This window comes from Schistocerca piceifrons, chromosome 1, assembly GCF_021461385.2.
Source record: "Schistocerca piceifrons isolate TAMUIC-IGC-003096 chromosome 1, iqSchPice1.1, whole genome shotgun sequence".
NCBI classification, from domain to species: domain Eukaryota; kingdom Metazoa; phylum Arthropoda; class Insecta; order Orthoptera; family Acrididae; genus Schistocerca; species Schistocerca piceifrons.
In genome coordinates this window covers 642,198,073-642,216,283 of record NC_060138.1, presented here as the reverse complement: position 1 = coordinate 642,216,283, position 18,211 = coordinate 642,198,073, and the positions used below count along the sequence as shown (strand labels likewise).

At 38.3% G+C, this 18,211-nt stretch overlaps 2 protein-coding genes and 1 non-coding gene across 3 annotated transcripts in view; 1 reads left to right on the top strand and 2 right to left on the bottom strand.

Moving 5' to 3' along the window:
• LOC124805085 (choline transporter-like 1) overlaps positions 1-7,750 on the bottom strand; it is a 176,751-nt gene extending 169,001 nt beyond the window's left edge. The window contains exon 1 of the mRNA XM_047265526.1: positions 7,543-7,750. The gene's annotated coding sequence lies outside the window, so the exon portion shown is untranslated. The remainder of the gene's footprint in view (positions 1-7,542) is intronic.
• The window catches only part of LOC124805095 (E3 ubiquitin-protein ligase TRIM23-like), a 73,756-nt gene continuing 63,223 nt past the window's right edge, over positions 7,679-18,211 (top strand). Inside the window, exons 1-5 of the mRNA XM_047265538.1 lie at positions 7,679-8,036; positions 8,230-8,411; positions 8,505-8,667; positions 8,738-8,862; positions 14,819-15,103. Coding sequence (XP_047121494.1) covers positions 8,340-8,411; positions 8,505-8,667; positions 8,738-8,862; positions 14,819-15,103 — 645 coding nt within the window. The 5' untranslated portion in view covers positions 7,679-8,036; positions 8,230-8,339. The remainder of the gene's footprint in view (positions 8,037-8,229; positions 8,412-8,504; positions 8,668-8,737; positions 8,863-14,818; positions 15,104-18,211) is intronic.
• Positions 16,366-16,520, bottom strand: LOC124721595. Its single transcript, XR_007006354.1, has one exon. It is a non-coding gene; the product is annotated as a U12 minor spliceosomal RNA (small nuclear RNA).

Here is an 18,211-nt window from a genome sequence, read left to right as displayed (position 1 = left end):
CATGCGGCGACAATGGCCCGAAATTTGCTGTCAGGGGAACTGGCTGCTGCATCATGACAACATGCCCTGTCACACGTCCTTGCTCACCAGGATCTTTCTGGCAAAAAACAACATGGCGGTTGTACCCCACCCACCGTGATCACCAGATTTGGCACCTTGTGACTTCATGCTATTCCCAAAACTGAAACTCAAGTTGAAAGGCCTTTGGTTCGACACTCTAGAGACGATTCAAGAAGCATTGCTGATGGTGATAAACACCTTCCAAGAATAGGACTTCCAGAAAACGTTTGAGCAGTGGCAGAAGTACTGGGACCGGTGTGTACTTTGGGGGTGATGGTGACCATTAGTCCAAAGGTAAGGTTTTCAACAGGTGGCAACATCAGTCCTGAAAATTTTGGATAGCACCTCATATACTGACCTCAACTTATTTTCTGTACAGAAGTCAACATTATAAACACACCAAAGGTGTATGCACGGTCAGCCACCTTTGTCCAGAGGTTGCCAATATGTTCATGGAGAGATCCGACAAGGAAGCATTAGTGACGGCCAGGTACAAACCTTTATGCTTCTTCAGATGATACCTCTGTGATCTGGCCTCATGGTAGGAAGACGCTCCGTTTCTGACCAGTCTTAATTCATATCCCCCAAATATGAAGTTCACCATAGAACTGGAAAATGACGGCCAGCTGCTGTTTTTGGAGATACTTGCAAAAGGAGAGCAGATGGGTTGTCTGGCCACAGTGTTTATCACAAACCTACACACACTATTTATGTCTACAACCCAGCAACTGTCATCACCCAGTACAGGAGAATTGAGTCCTGAAGATATTGGTCCACAGGGCACACACCTTGTCACTGCAAGGTAGTTTGACAGCAGAAATAGAACACCCATGATCAGTGTTCTGCAAAAAGTGATACACGGCCAAACAGATTCAGAAGGCCCTTCAACCAGCTGCTCCATCACATGATCAAGAAAAAGAGTATGAGATGAAGCAAAGACCGTCATGTACCTGGCCTATGTGGGCTCTACTTCCACTAAAATCAGTAGGATTCCCAGGAAACATAACATCAAGTGTGTGTTATGTCCACCTACAAAAATAGGAGGACAACTGGGAAATGTGAAAGATGACCTGGAACTGCAAAAACCTGGAATTTATAATATACATCCTGCCAATGTGGCCAATGGGCAAACCACTAGCACAGTGAACATTAGATGCAAAGAACATCAGAGGAACACCTAAGAGAGGCAGCTAGCTCAGCTATTGCCTAGCACCATCTGGAACACTATCATTCCATGAACTATGATGAAATGGGAGTCCTTACACAGATACCCCAGATAATGGAACAGTGTTACGACACACTTTACAAGAAAAAGATGATGGAAAACCTCATGAATGGTGACACTGGGTACCAACTAGCAGAGTCAGAGTATTCACTGGAGTTGCTGGAAATGCATCAGGGGCAGCTGCAGACTCCACAAAAGGAAGAACTGAGTGTGTGGACATTGGGACCAATTCCCGGACAGAACACCAAGCATGCCAGACTGAAGGTGGAATGTTGTAAGGGTCTTCTAATGGGAGCAGAACACTTTTTACTGCACCGGACCAAAAATGGGACTTCAGCATGCAGTCAGGTGTACCGGACCAAAGACGCAATGCCAGCAGTCGACCAGGTGCAGTGAACAGAGAGAAACCTAAGAAAGCTTCTAGAAAGAGCAGACTGCAGAGGGAAAACCTAGAACAGCACTGGACCAAAAATGGAACACCTGCTTGTAAACATGGGTGGTGAAACAAACAGGGAATGCTTATGGGCTAATCTAGTGTGAGGGGACTGCAAATGGAACTCCTGGAACCAACCATGAGGGTGTGTTCCACTCAACCAACAGTCTCAGGTAACACCTAATGAAGACAACAGGTCACATGATCAAAATATTTGTGCATGAACAATGCCGCCATTTGGCAGGATACTCAACATCTCAAGATGTCAACAGATTGCCGGGAAAACCTGAACAAATACATGCTGAACTTGTGAGGAGAACTGGATGGATAGGATGGAATCTTGTCTTTTCTGTGAATTTGTTGCAACCTAGGTTCTTCGTAAGTGTGCATTCTACTAAGTGTAGCTATCACTGGCTGCTTTATTGAGAAAGGTTATAAAAATCAAATAGCTTACTTGTTACCTTGCAGATTATGGTATGAGTTTTGAATATGAAATCAAAAAATAACGAGTGTATCCAGAATGAATTTTCACTCTGCAGCATAGAGTTTACAGGTTTGAAACTTCTTAGCAGATTAAAACTGTGGCAGGCCAGAACTCAAACTTGGGACATTTGTGTTTTGTGGAAAAGTGCTCTACCCACTCAGCTATTCAAGCAAAACTCATAGATTTACTTTTGCCAATACCCCTTTTCTACAATCAAAACTTCATATAAGTTCTCCTGCATACCTCTTCTGGAAGAAAGGATAATGTGGAGAAATCTCTTGGCGACAGCCTATGGGTTTGCACAAACTACAGCAGAGTGGAAATTCATTCTGGAAGCAATTCTCCCTCACCGTGACTAAGCCACATCTCTGCAATATCCTTTCTTCTGGGAGTCCTCGACCAGCAAGGTATGTGGGAGAACTTCTGTGAAATTTGGAAAGAAGGAGACGAGATCCTGATGGAAATAAAGCTGGGAGAGCAGGACACTGAGTGTTAGGATAGCTCAATAGGTAGAGCGCTTTCCAGTAAAAGACAACGGTCCTGTTCGAATTCCGGTCTGACGCAGTTTTATTCTGCCAGTGAGTTTGAATATGGAAAATAGTCACAAGGGAATCAGAAAAATCTATCTGGGAACACAGTGGTCTAGTAACTAAAGATAATGATCGAATAGTCAATGACACCGAACATATAACAGCTCGCTTTAACACTTTCTTAATGCAGCTGATAAATTCAGTATAGTTAGCTCACGAGAAAAAAGACTGCATTGCATGTGCCAATCAGTACCATAACAATTCAGAGAATTTGAGCTCACTCAAGCTTATTCCAAGGAAGTCAAGAACACGATTAACTCTCGTAAAAGCAAAAATTCTCAGGGCATTAAAAATATTTGCATGTGAAACGTTAAAGTATACACTTATGATTTAACTGTGGTAATCAGATATATATTTAATGTGTCACTTTTACAGTAGTTTCTTTCCTGGCAGATTAACTTATGCCAGTGTTAGATTCCTCTTTAAGGAAAGTACAAGGATCAATACAACTACCGACCCATTTCACTATTAAAGTTCTTTGAAAAAATTTTGGACGAGTCAATGTATTGAAGAATTATTGAGCATATCTGCACATGTAAGATTCTGAATCTGTCACAATTTGGATTCCAAAAGGGAATGTACTGTCTACCATTTCAATGATTGTGTATTAAATTACTTTAACAACAAGATTTCATCAACTGGGATATCTTTGTAACTTGTCTAAAGCATTTGACTGTGCTTTTGAGGTACAATGAGTACATTGTTCACTTCATATTTAACTGATGGGAAGAAGAGGGATATGTTAGACAGTTCATGCAGCACTCATCATGAATCTTCTTTTGAGTGCCTCCATGTGCTTCAAGTCTGAGACCACTTGTGTAGTTTCTATGTATAAATGATATTCCACTTTACACTAATAAAGCAGAAGTAGTACACTTTGCTGATGAAGTAAGCACCATAATCAAGCTCAGCAGAACAGCAACAACAGAAACAATATGTCACAACTTGGTCATAAATTTAAATCCACTGCAGCTGTCATGAAATTCACATTAAGTGAAAAGTTTGTAATAATATTTCATACAGCTGCTGACAGTCAAATAATACATAATTTTCATAAGCCGAGACAGGGTATACAACGATAAAAATCGTCTTGATTCCTTGTGGTAGTGTCATTCTCCCTTAGCAGGAACCAAGTAATGTTGTGAACGTAAAGGGATAGCTACATAAGAAGACTGCAATATAAGGAAGTGGTCAGTGACATATGGATACTTGGATCATGATTAGATAACCAAAATGGTTAAGGTGACCACTTGCGATAAGTGGGAAATCCAGGTTCAAATCCCAGCCCAGGACAAACTTTCATGTCACATTTGAGTAACACATCTAAACCCACTGCAGCTGATGTCATGAAATTCGTCTTCAGCAAAAATTTTGAATATAAGAAAAAGTAGTAAATAAAATATTCAACATGGACTGTCCGATAAAATTTCAGTAAAACTGCTAGATATCCATTACTTGCTGCTATGATAGTTGGTTCAGAGTTTTCTGGCCATTCTGAGGTGTAGAGATTAGATTAGATTCAGCTTTTGTTCCATAGACCCAAAAAATGAGAAGATTCTCATAGGTGTGGAACATGTCAGAAAGTATAACATAAAACATTTGAATATAATGCCTACTACCCTGATCATTTGTCAGGAGATTGTCGAAATAGGTGAGCACAATGTGGTAAACTGGAGCAGCTAATATTTACAGAATTAACACCCTGCCAGAATGAAACATTGTAATGCAATATTAATAAAAATATCATATACAAAATACCTAACCTTTACTGTTGTGACTAAGAGACTTAACAGTCTCTGTTAAGATATTCATCTACAGAGTAGAAGGAGTTGCCTACCAAAAAGTCTTCCAAACTCTGTTTAAACTGTGCTTTAACTGAAACCAAGTTTTTAATGGTTGCTGGCAGTTCCTATTGAAAATGTGTGTTCCTGAATATTGGACCCATTTTTGGATCAAGGTAAGTGATTTTAGGTCGTTATGTAGATTGTTCTTATTCCTAATGTTGATGCTATGTATTGAGCTATTGTTTGGAAACAGATGCATTACTTGCAACAAATTTCATTAAGGAATAAATATACTGAAAAGCAGTGGTTAGAATCAAAGTTCCTTAAACAAGCTTCTACATGACGTTCTTGAATTTACACCACAAATGATTCTTATCACAAGCTTTTGCACATTAAAAACTTTTGCTCTGTTTGACAAATTGCCTCAGAACATCATCCCATAAATAAAATAAAAGTAAGCAAAGTATACAAGTTTTTTTTATATTTATATCTCCTACACCTGACATCATTCTTACTGCAAATACAGACCTGTTTAGGCACTTAAGCAATTCTGTGGTATGCCCTTCCCAACCGAATATATTATCGAGTTGTAAATCCCAGAAATTTAACACTGTCAACCTCTTCAACCTGCATGTCTTTATATGTTATAGACATGCTGAAAGGAAGTCTCTTACAGGTTCTGAACTGCTTATAGTAGGTCTTCTCAAAGTTTAATGAGAGTGAATTAGGTTTAAACCATTTATCAATGTCAGTGAAAATTTGATTAGCAGCTATTTCTAAATCTGTACTTGACTTGCTACTTATTGCAATGTTTGTATCAACTGCAAACAAAACAAACTTAATGTATTGCACTGTTACTGATGAGAGGTCATTAATGTACACAAGAAAAAGCAATGGAACCTTGAGGAACTCCACATGTAATTAATTCCTAGTAAGATGAAGACTGACTGCTTACTTCACAGGTATTTCACAACTACGCCTTTTGTTTCCTGTTAAATAGATACCAGTAATATTCTGTGAAACACTGATGACCTGCTTCACATGTGTAAACTGGTGAAATTACTCTAAGCTACTCTGTTTAAGTACTTGCTATTGGATTCATGGTGTATTCACATGGTGATGTGTGTGGAACCTCTTTCTAATTAAAATTAAAAGCAATGAAAAGAAAGAGAAAATAAATTACGCTTGATACAGTAACTTAATAGATACAGTCAGTACTGTTTGATTTGAAATAATCTGAGCTGGCAAATACTGCCAATTTAGTCAATGTATACCTTGACTTATTTCCTGTTCCTGAAGGCTTCTCTTGTTGATGAGTTTTACATAACATGATGTATGGATGAATTAATGTGTGTGTGTGTTAAGCCATATGAATATGTTACATTTTATCCTCTGTGACAATTTATTCCTTGATTCAGTTCTGAAGCTCTATATTGCCCTACTCAAATATACCAGTAATAAGCTGTGAAACTGATGATCTGCTTCACATGTGTAATATAGAAACATTCTGAGAGCACAGAATTTATTGGTTTGTTAGATCAGTATACAACTGATCTAACATGCCAATAAATTCTGTGCGCTCCGCTTCTAAGTGATCTCCTGTAGCTAATTCTGCAGATTTGTAGATTTATTTAAAGAAGGAGCTCTCTAGTAGTAGTGAAACTACATTCAGTCACTTGTGTAGCTATAACAACTATACTGTAGAGCAGCCAAAATGGCAACAGAGGGGGGCTAGTTAATTCTTTATTACTAGTCTGTGTCATTTACCAGTCATGACTGGACAGACTGTGTCAGGGTTACATATATAAGATTTGGTTACAATTTTATACAACATACAGAAAAATATTCACAGTAAGGGCAGATATAACATATTAAGACAATATTATTTTGTCCATTCACTTTGGTCAATACTGAAAACTTCTCCGAGAGAGATATAGAAGATACACTCCAGGTATCACTTTGGTTGGTGTCTTGTATAACCAAGGGCAGTTTGTGGCATTCGGCATGGCTGGTTTCGACTATTAGTACTTTACTTTCTGATCAGTAAACATACCTGCCAATGTTCTGTGTTAAATTCAAACCTCTCTGCAGTATCTCATTTCAGTGAGAAAATTTTGTACTGTTGAAGCATTATTACTTTTGGATGCATATGCTGAATTTGGTCGCCTCTGTAGTGTTACTTGCAAGTCATAGCCCATGTGCCAGTACAAAGGTTCATAACAACACTATGCTCTATGATGACTCACAAGTCCTCCAGAAGAAAGGCACAGCATCTCTACGCAAAACTTGCTGAAATAACTTTCGAAACTTCATCTTTCATACCTAGAAGTCTGGAGCTATGTAATGGACTGTTTACAGTTTTAGTCTACTTGTGCTCACCTGATTCACCTCAACTGTTTGCTCTAGATGTTTTTTCTATAGACTTAAATCAAAAAGTAAATAATAATAATAATAATAATTTAGTAATAGATAATAACTTTTCGTCTTAAAACTCAAACTTTAATTCACAACCACAAATTGATTGTATCATCAGTAAGAATATTGTTTGCATCATGATGATTCATCAGGCTATCTCAAAGATCTACTCCACAAAAATGAGCCTGAAATGCAGACATAGTACTGTAGTACTAAAATTACTTTGTTTTTATTCCCGAGAAGTTAAAGGATACGGGCGTACGAAAAGGAATACTATGAATGCGGCTTACAGATTTAACTTCTTAAGAAAACCACTGTGTGGCCTTCGTGGTGCCTGTGAGAAGTAGAGAGATCGAGAATACTATAGGACACGATTTATGACCATCACAAATTCTTGTTAATCGTGACAACAACATTTTAACAGAGTTAAAAGAGCGAGCCATTGTGTATTAAATACTTTATGGATTCTGTGACATTCAGAAGAAACAATGGAAACTATTGTTCCCATACATATCGTTAATCCAACAACAACAAGCGATAAGATAAAGTACCTTACCACCAGTTAGCTCCAATGTCGTCCTCTCACGATCGGCTAATTCTGATGTTTACAAACAGTGGCTAACAACTGGACGCCGGCCCCCTACATGACAGTGTCGAGAGCTCGAGACCTGTCAAAGATGTGTCAGTGTGTCACCGCAAGCGATAGAAGCCTGTAGCGGATACGACGGCTGTGTAAAACCAAGTGTGGTACAGGCCTTGGCCCAAGGACGGCTCACTATCATGACTAAGGTCATTTAGGGATGTTGCTGTCGTTTGTAAATTATTTTCTTCCATACAAAATAGTGCTAACACCACGCAGAAAAATTATTCCATCTGTAATTCAACCGGTCGAAGAAACACTGCTGCTCATTAAGTATAATTCCTTAAGATTAGTCATGCACTTAAGCATAATAACAAGATTAGTTAATTAGACTTCACGTGTAGTTTTCTCAAATTAGCAGTAGTAATTTGACGGTCTTCAAAATATCTCTTGGCCGCAGTGAAGGTGCGTAACAAATGCAGAGCTAATCTATAAGTAAATCGAAAAATAACACTCATTCAATTCGCTGAATAGTGATTATTTTATTCGTCTCCGATATTACCTAACAAATGCATCATTGTTGTCATATGGGATATTTCCAATATTATGAGATCTTTGGTAAGTGATAACGTTGGTTGTGTTTTGTGTTTATTTACAGTTGTGGTAAATATTATGAAAGATTGTGTCGTCTGCTGCGGATGAGTTCTTATTGTGTTGAATATGGGGATTATTCATTGATTTTGTTTAATTATACTTATTTACGGTGACATGGCGAGTGAGATAAATCACTTTAACGCATGCACTATCATGAGATCTCAGAAGACTCCATTGAAAGCTAACGTGAGTGATTCTCTGTTTTACTGGGAAGTTGTATGTAGGTAACAGCATGAGTATAATTTGGTACAGGTCGAAGATTGAATTTATCTTTCTCAGGTACTCGAATGCCGGGTTTGCGAGGACGTTTTCGGCTTGCAAGGAGACAAAGTACCTCGATTGTTGCATTGTGGTCATACGGTATGTCATTCTTGTCTCCTTCGCCTTCCTTTGAGAGATAATGTCATACAGTGCCCGTTTGATAGACAGCCAACGCCTGTTGGTGAGTATCCTTCACTATTGTGATTATAAATTCATACTTAGAATACTTAACTATAGTTTCCAATTCACAGGAAATTCCGGAGTCTGGGGCTTAAAGAAGAACTTCGCATTGTTAGAACTGCTGGAACGACTGCAAAATTCACAAGAGCGGGGGAATCTTTCATTTAATACCGAGTTACTTGAGAAGGAACGTCAGGTTAGTTAAATTTTTCTGACGTGATTTATTTGTAATTTACCACATACAGGTGTAACAGATTTTTGTTCAGTTCATTTTTTCAGCATATCAACCACAGTCAGTTGTATTCACATAGTTATTAAATACAGATTTGAATTTTTCAACCATTTAAAAATAGGCTAACAATTTTCCAAGCCATTTCTGTACAATTAAAATTATTTTCCACTCCAGTACGCATTTGACCAAGAGAAAATTGAAACAATCCATAAATCAGATTTGCTGAATACGCGCCTTAATTTGAGTAGTAACGCTCATTGTACATGTAGTTTTTTTATATAGGGATATAAACTACAGTTGCTACCTGGCAATGCTGAAAGGTGATCACTGAGGTGGCTCAACAACTACAGGCTCCGTTTGATTTTGGAAAATCTGAATTACCCAAGTGGCACCACGACTCCTCAGTTATTATAGGCTTTGGGCACTCATGTGTGACCACCATTATTCCTGATGGTGAAACGTACTCGGCACCTCACTGTGAACACCTTGGTTATAAGAATAGTCCAGACTTGCCAAAAGCCTCAAGGTGTACTTTGTACATCCTAGTGATGAGGTAGATGGCTTGTAATGCTGAACAACCTGCTTCAGCCCAGTTGTATGATGTTACTTTCTGCAATGATGTTGTCCTATTAGAGAATAGTAACATACACCCAACAGAAAGACGCCATTACTTTCCACCTCTTTAATGCATGTAGCAGCAAAAGTCAAATCTGGTATTTACTTATTCAACAAGGGATTATTTTACAATGGTATAGGATTTGTCATACTAAAGCTATCTACTTGATAAGGTGAGCAGAGAAAATATTTTCAAGTTTTACTGTAGAAGGATATTCCACAGCATTAAGCAACAGTAATACAAAGCATATATAAGAGAACATACTTTAAAATTTTAGGCTAAATGAAATGACACAGGCTGAAATAAGATAGATCCTATGCTAAGAATGCCGTCCCATCACCTAGTCTCTGTAATCCATATGTTGACAATAACATTAAAGGCAGAAATTACATTTCAAAACAAATAATGCTACTTTAAATACAATGTTTTTTGCAGATAGTATAGGCTGTACCAGTTTGTGAAAAGGACAGAAGGGTATAATTTAGATATCTTCCATGTCAAAAACTAAAGTGATGGTATTTAGAGATTGTGAACCACTTGTGTTCTGTATAATTACTAACAAATTGCGGAGATGTTGAGTCGCAGATTGACACTACAGAAAAACTGTCAAACAAAACTTTCAGTCAAGCAGCTCTTCATCAGAACAGAGAGAAAAAAAAAAAAGCACACACACACACACGACCACCATCTCTGGCTGACAAGGCAGCATACAATGATAAAATGAGTATACAGCTACAGAAATTCTAGTACTGTATATGTGGCACACTTAAGTGGCATTTCAAAAATATCAGGTAGGCCTAATATACAGTACTTAAATTATAGAACATAATGGCAGTTTGCAGTCACCAACATTATTGTATGGACATTTAACTAAAAATCATATTAAAAGGATAAAAAGTGTAAAGATGTTTACATTTTGCTCTGCTACACTTATTTTTATCTGAATTTTAATTAATACTTTTCTGTCTGGATACTTTTACCAGATAGAACTGCACACGTAAAATAAGGCTGCCAAAGACAAGTCTGTCACTCTGGCAGTTTTCAGGGCTGCCAAGTGGGATTGCTCAAGTTAAGGTAAAAAAGATTCAAGACATGGTGAACCATATCCCTGGCCAGCTTCTCAAAGTTGTTGATATACATTCCATAGTCTTCTCTAGATCTGAACAGGCAGTTTGTGCCTTGCTGGATGAAAAATGACACTTGGTAATCAGCAATACGTGAGCATCTTGATATGAAGAGAAATGAAGATACCAGGAAAGAATGATACATATTTAATCTGAAAGAAGAAACAGTGACAAACAAAAGAAACCAGCATGTGATAAGAAAGAGAGAAACCAAAACACTAAAGTCACTTATGAAGTATAAACCAAAACAAGGGAGAAAGAAACTTTGAAGGTCAAAGAAGACAAGGGTAAAGCAAAACACTAAAGTGCAGAGCAAACCAGAGGGGGTTTAATATTTTTGTTTTGTTTTTGTTGGTGATAAAATTTTGTGCCACCACCAGGATTTGAACCAAATATCTCCACATTGAGTGCCATTGTACTATTATATATCAGCAGTCTCAACTACTGTGTCATGTTTTCAATGTAGGGTTTACTCTTATTTACTTATCACGTGAGGTCAGTAGGTATTCGAGAACCTCATTAACCAACTCTCCATCCTTTTGCCCTGCTTGTGGACATAAGTGTACAAAATTGACTTAGCAGATCTAATTCAAGCTCGCCCAGGAGTTTTAAGTTTACAGAGTGCCCCTAAATAAGGAAGGTTTGTGCTTTAATTTTTCTGCACTAATGTTGACTGTCCATTTTTCTCTACTACATTTGCTTTTATCTACACTGTAATGAATACTTTCCTGTCTGGATCTCTTCACCAAACATAACAGTTCTTGTAAGAAAAGTTTGCCAAGGAGATTCTGTTAAGCTGCCAGCTTACATTATAAGTTAGTGTGGTTGTCTGAACAAAATAAATAAGGAGTCAAAACATGGTGAACAGTATCACTGGCCAAATTCTCAAAGATGCTAAGATATGTTCCTAGTCCTCTCTAGATTTTAACAGTCAGTTTGTTTCTTGTTGACTGAAGAGTGACACTTGGTAATCAGGATGTCCCTTACTGGATGAAGAATGACTTGGTATACATGAATAAGTGAGCAGAGTGTTTACTGTTCGGGGATATGCCATCTGGAGGACCCTTGTCACATATTGAGTTGGGCTGCAAGTATGTAGTAGCCCACTGATATGCAGTTAATGAGAGCTTAAGAAAGTACTGTTAGGAGTTTCAAATTCAATAAATCAATCACCCAGATCCTTACAAGCACAGCAGTTTGTAGGGTGGTCCTTTTCACATAGGCACCACGTCATCCGTAATGTCCATATCAAAACAGATATGCTTTGGAACAACACATGAGACACCTCAGACAATGGTTGAATATTTTGTGAGAGCTATCAATACAAGAAACCAAATTTCCTTGCCATTGACAGCTATAAAAGGGCATCCATTGATTTCTGTTCTGTTAACAACTAGCAGCTTCATTGTTCCTATTCTTCATATCTAATTGAATCAGCGCTTTCCTAGGCTCACAAGACAAAATAGTAATACCCCTTTAAAGGGTATCAAGAAGTCACATCACTTGCCACCACTGATGTAAATCGTGATGGTTGTGTGTACACTGATAGCCAAAACATTATGGCCACCAGCCTAATAGCATATCAGGTTTCCGACAGTTTATTGGTAGGTTGGCAGAGGTATGCAGCATTAGATATCTGTGTACAAGTCATTATGTAATTCGTATAAATAACGGACCACTGATTAGCGTATGCGGTGATGGCTCCTGATAGTGACCCAGATGGGTTCCATAGTGTTTACATCAGGCAAATTTAGTTCCTAAGACATCAACAAGAGTTCTCTATAATACTCCTCAAACCACTGTAGTATGCTCTGGCTCTGAGACACAGACAGTTATACTACTGAAAGATGACATCTCCTTGGCAGAAGACATCAAGCATGAAGGAATGCAGACTTTCACAGCCGTCAGTATGTCATCTATTACTACCCTGATAACTTCGTTATTGAGCACTCACAAGCACCAAAACACACACACACAGTCAGTTACTACCACAGGTCCCATGCAAATACAGGAAAATGTCTCCCATAGCATTTTACTTCACCCACCACCATACGTCCATGAGGAACTGTACATTTCGAGCCACCATTCACCTCCATTACTGCATTCATGGAGATGACCATGAACATAGTGTTGCAAAAATGTGGTTCACCCAAAGAGCTGACACATTTCCATTGATCGCTGGTTGAATCCCAATGGTCACATGCTCACTGCAATCGTAATTGATGATGTCATTGGGTTGACATGTGAACATGTAGGGGTGTTCTGCTGTGGAGCTCCATATTCAACAAAGTACAATGAACGATGTGCTCTGAAACAATTGTGCTTGCAGCAGCATTGTGCTCTTTTGTTAAAGATGCAACAGATCACCATCTCTCCTACCTTACAGAGCAAACAAGCCTCCGAAGCCCAAATTCTGTGCAGAGTCATGGACATCCAACCATTTAGCACCTAGTGATTGTTTCATTGTCCTTCTACCTCTTTCCACAGATGATCACGACAATAGCAAGTGAACATTCGACCAGCTTCACCATTTTCAAGGTGCTCATTCACAGTCTTTGCATAATAATAACCTACCCTTTGTCAAAGTCACGTATCTCAGTGGATTTCCCCATTTGCAGCCCCCTGTCTTTGCTAGGCTGATCCCCCATTTGTCTGCAGCACCACGAGGCGGCATCCAATTTCATGGTGGGAAATTGTCATAATGTTTTAGCTTATCAGTGTATGTTGTAATCATTTATAGGGAATTGGCAGAGTAACATGTTTCAACATGTTTGAATATGACCATGACTTCAGCATGAATGAAGTTGGCAGATTTGTTGGCATATCAACATGGACTATTCATTATGTCAGAAGGTATAGTGTACTACTTGTAGACATATAATATGGCATAAGAGCAGTGTTTGTAAAAATATGCTAATGGACAAGGGCTGTGGACAAGTGTCACCCCTCATGGAGGGCAGTTTGCCTCAAATGCAACAGGAATTGCTGCTGCCAGTAAATGGAGATCCAACTCAACCATTTCCCAAGCAAGCATTCAGTGGAGATTTGGAGTGAAGCACCTCACAAAGGGCTATTCTTCACAGTGACACATAAAGCTTTACATCTCCAGTTGTCGAAACAACACAGAAACTGAACTGTGGTAGGCTTTTTACCACACTATTGTACTGAGTCCCTCTCATCAGCATTTGTTCTGCTGTCATTTGCTGTGCAGCCAACTGACTGTGTTACCTGTTAGATGCTCCCATGCCAAAAATTGGACCGTTCTGGAAGTCTGAAAGGTGGCAAAAAGCTGCGTGTGCCCATCCTCAGGGCATGCTGTGTTATGATCTCCACTTGGAAAGTTCCAATGACCTTAGGCACACCCAGTAGCCATCATGTACTCACACCATTCTTCATCCGTAGCACCAAGTGGTATGAAGTAAGATTTTCATGTAATGATAGCTGTTTGCAAAACTGTAGCATGATGTGTCTTATAATATTACCCCGACTAAATCAAATATGTGATATTGAAAATGTATTAAGAAAGGAATAGCATACATATTCTAGTTGCCTGATGTCATTTTAGTGTGTTCCAGATGTGATAAAAGCTTGAGAAGATTGTGTGTTGGTTTTGACACAGTAACACTCTTTACAGAATGTTATTCAATGAATTGAGAATATTGTGCCAAATATTCATAGCCATACATATTATGTACCTTCTCTGGTTGGAAAGAGAAAACAATAGTGTAGTATTGAGACTGTGAGATGTAACCTGATCCCTTAGACATCAGAGCATCAAGACGAGTGTTAAAAGTGCCCACACTGTATATGAAGTAAAGACATTTGAGCTATCCTTACATGTATTCACTGTTTGCATTATAATAAGAAATTGGCAGGTTCGTTAATTTCATTTTCCTTTACAGCTATACATATAATGTACTTTTTTTCAGAGTGTTACTCATTCAGACTTGTCTGCATGCAACAGAGCTGGTGGTGCTGTACTGTTCAATCAGAACATTAAGCTCACATACTTGTTGTACTATATTTCACCGTCTTACTTTAAAACTCAACATTAATAAGACCTACTTATACGTGGAATGTATTTCTGAAGTAAAACTATTACATGACTGATCATTTATATGTATTTTTCGGTGTTTATGTGCTGTGTGTTTCATATAAAGTCTTGCTTCTTGGTTTGCAGTTATCAGTTAGTTGTGATGAGAATGAACAACATGTTGCTGTACTGTACTGCACAATTTGCACCACACACCTCTGTGAAGAATGTGCAGAGCAAACACATGCAACCCGCACTTTGGCAAGACACAAGCGTGTGCCACTTTCTGAGAAACCACCTGAGCATCCAAAATGTCCATCCCACCCATCGCATATTGCTGAGTTTGCATGCCTTGAGCCTGGGTGTCAGGCCATCCCAGGCCCACTTATGTGCTTTATTTGCATAGATTATGGACGCCATAAAGACCACAAGGTGAGTGTGACATCTTCAAATCATCATTTCACTTTAGATAGAGTATTAATTTTGCATGCCACAGCAAGCTACTGGTTCATGGAAAGTTGTTATGTTTTGGAACTCCTTACTGAAATCTACTTCTTGTGTTGCATTCTTGGATTCCATAAAAATTTCCAGATGTAGATTGTAGATAACATTTAGTTTTAAGTAGAGGCAGCCTTTGCCTGAATTGTATGGTACTCATTATCATTTAATATGCTGTGATAATTAAAGTAACAAAAGAAAACAGCATTGTCATAAAGTGTTTGTAGTACTTTTCAGACCTGAATATCCAACAGAATTTAAACGCTTTGAATTTTCTCACAAACTAGTCTAATGTTGCAGTGATAATTGTGTTGTTTTTATTAGCATAACCTACCACTCTTTCACCTTTGGCAATGTTTGCTAACTTAAAAAAATGCCTAGTTGCACTGCGATTTGGAATCCATGTTAAACGGCGAGTCCCCCTGTAACTGGCTGTTTAAGTCAGTACTAAGGTCAGACAAAAGTAGGAGCACAGATTACTATATGCACAACATAAGTTGTCACTCAGTGTGGTGACTGATTGAGGAGTGACTGTAAGGGCATTTCCCATCAGCCACTGCCCCGAGTGTCAACTTAGTTTGCACTTATAGTAGATGTAGATTTTCTCCTGAAATACAGCATAAGGAAAAGCGTTACATTCAGAAAAGAGAGATGAAAGCAACTCATATTACTTTTGTTGTTGGGTGACGAAAATGAAACACAATTTCTTACCAATAAATATGAGAACTTGTTTAGATACTACAATTTAACCACCTGACATACCAAAAGTGCCAGTTTATAGTTGGTACTTACTATATATAGTATAATCAAATGAAAATATAATAATTTATACGAGATTTTGTACATATTTTTTATGTCAGGGAGGCAACATTCAAATGACACAAAAATCTAGTCACCTTCTGCAAAGATTGAAGAAAAAGCATTGCAAACTGGAGGTACAATGTTCTAGATTACTCTCTCCCTGAGGCATTTATTATTTTTAATTGTGAGAATAGTGACAAAGACTGGGTATACTCCTACTAGATAATAGCCATGTGTGGCTTTATTTTAATTGCTGCCAAATGAGTGCAATAGATTACGTAAACAATGCTGTGTGCCCTGCCAGTTGGCAATAAGTTATTAAACTGCAGTTTTTCACAGTTTGTTAGTAGATCAAGTAGATCAGATTTCTGAAGCTATTGTTTAATGAATTTGTTGAGGCAGATCGCTGTCACCCGAGCAACCTGTAAAAGTAGACAGGTTGCTCAAGGGGACGACCTGAACCTCGTCAAAAATTTTTGGTGCTAGTTTGGCTAGCGGAGCCAAGCGTCACCAAGGCTCTATATTTTCCTTACTCATTAGTTTAAGGCACGATTTGTATCACGTAAGAGTAGGCAGATATAATGTCCGAGGAAACATGTAGTACAGAGAACCGATGTCACAATAATTAAAATTCGTTGAGATTTCCCATAAATGTAATTGTAATCAAATCCGCATACTTCCTTAGCATAGAGAGTCAAAATAGTACTACTACATTTGCAAAACATCAGACACAAATAATTGAGAAATGTGAAATTCCGCGGAGTTCAATGGTGCTGCCATCTAGCGGAAGCACATATAACTCCTTTCGTCTGGTTCTCCAATATGTAGTTTCCATTGAAGAAAAGACCCATTCCAATCTTCTCGTTGCAATGGCCAGCCGCGTGTGTTTAAATAGTTCTAAACATTCTTCAATAGTAGGGTACATACCAGCAAAGATTAATTCTTATAAGAACACTCCAAACAAATAAGCGTTTCAGATGACAAGTTGGTTTAACCTCGCAATCAGTTTGCGCGTGCTGCTTTCCGTCGTGGGAATAGCGTGATTGCCGTGACAGGACATTAGTTTCGTATTGAGAATCATACAGATAATCTTAAAGCCTGCCAGAGACACCACAATGTGGAAAATGTATGAAATGGAAGTATAGTATTGGTAGTACAAGACGAAGACAGACTAACCGCTAAATGTGGCAAGAATAAAGAGGAAGACTTTAGACGATACTTTTTCTACATACCAGTTCAAAAGTTCGGTCTGACAGCATGTTGCATACAGAGAACTGAGGAGAAGGATGAAGTGTAGATGAAATAAGAGTAAAACGGAATCACGGTTTCGTCGTATTTCAGGAATGTGTTTCAAATTTGCAGTAACTGCAACAATGATCGTTCCGTACATGAATTATTACTTTTGCAGTGAAAATACCAATTAGAAGCATCTTGTCAAGTCAGATGATTTCGGTATTTTGCTTCACGAACTACAGACGGTGAAACAAGTTTTTGTTAGCCCAAAAGTACGAACTTGTACCGATTAGAGAGTAGCTATATTCGAGGTGAACCATTGTTTCATTAGCCGAAAATTTAGTGGCAGTGAATGAATAACCAATATAATGTTACTTTCTGGGAGAATGATTTATAGATGTTTAATTCTACCCTGCCCAGAACTGCGATAATATTTTCGCTCATAATAGTGACGGAATTGTATGTTGTTAACTGGCGAAATATAGTCGCCTCCCGTTAAGCAGTGAGTCCCAAGCTGAAATCTTGCGCGAAACATCGTGACCATAGAATTAACTCCCCGTTATTCGAAAATATTTCTGTCTGTGACACTTAGTTCCGACACTGGTAATTGAATTCTTTTATTCACACAGCTTAATCACTAAGGAATATGCGATCCAAACTGCCCATATAACATTACAAATTGATAACGAAACGAAACCCCTATTCTCACGATTAGCAGAACAGCTTTCCTTTTTTAAAAAAAATCTACGAATGCCCCTTCGCCCTGAATTAGTCAAGGGTGTGTTACTTGTTATTTGTGCGTTACACCCAGTCCCAGTTATCAAAAAATCCGATATTGAGTGCTTGGATTTCAGAAAATATACATCTGCACTGTTATTTCGTTACATCTGAACTTCCTTTTCATTGTTGCACACTAAGATGTTATAAATAAAAATTAGTATATGGAATATTATTTTTATTTGATTGGGATGCATATTGTCACAGTAACTGAGTGTCAGTTATAGGAAA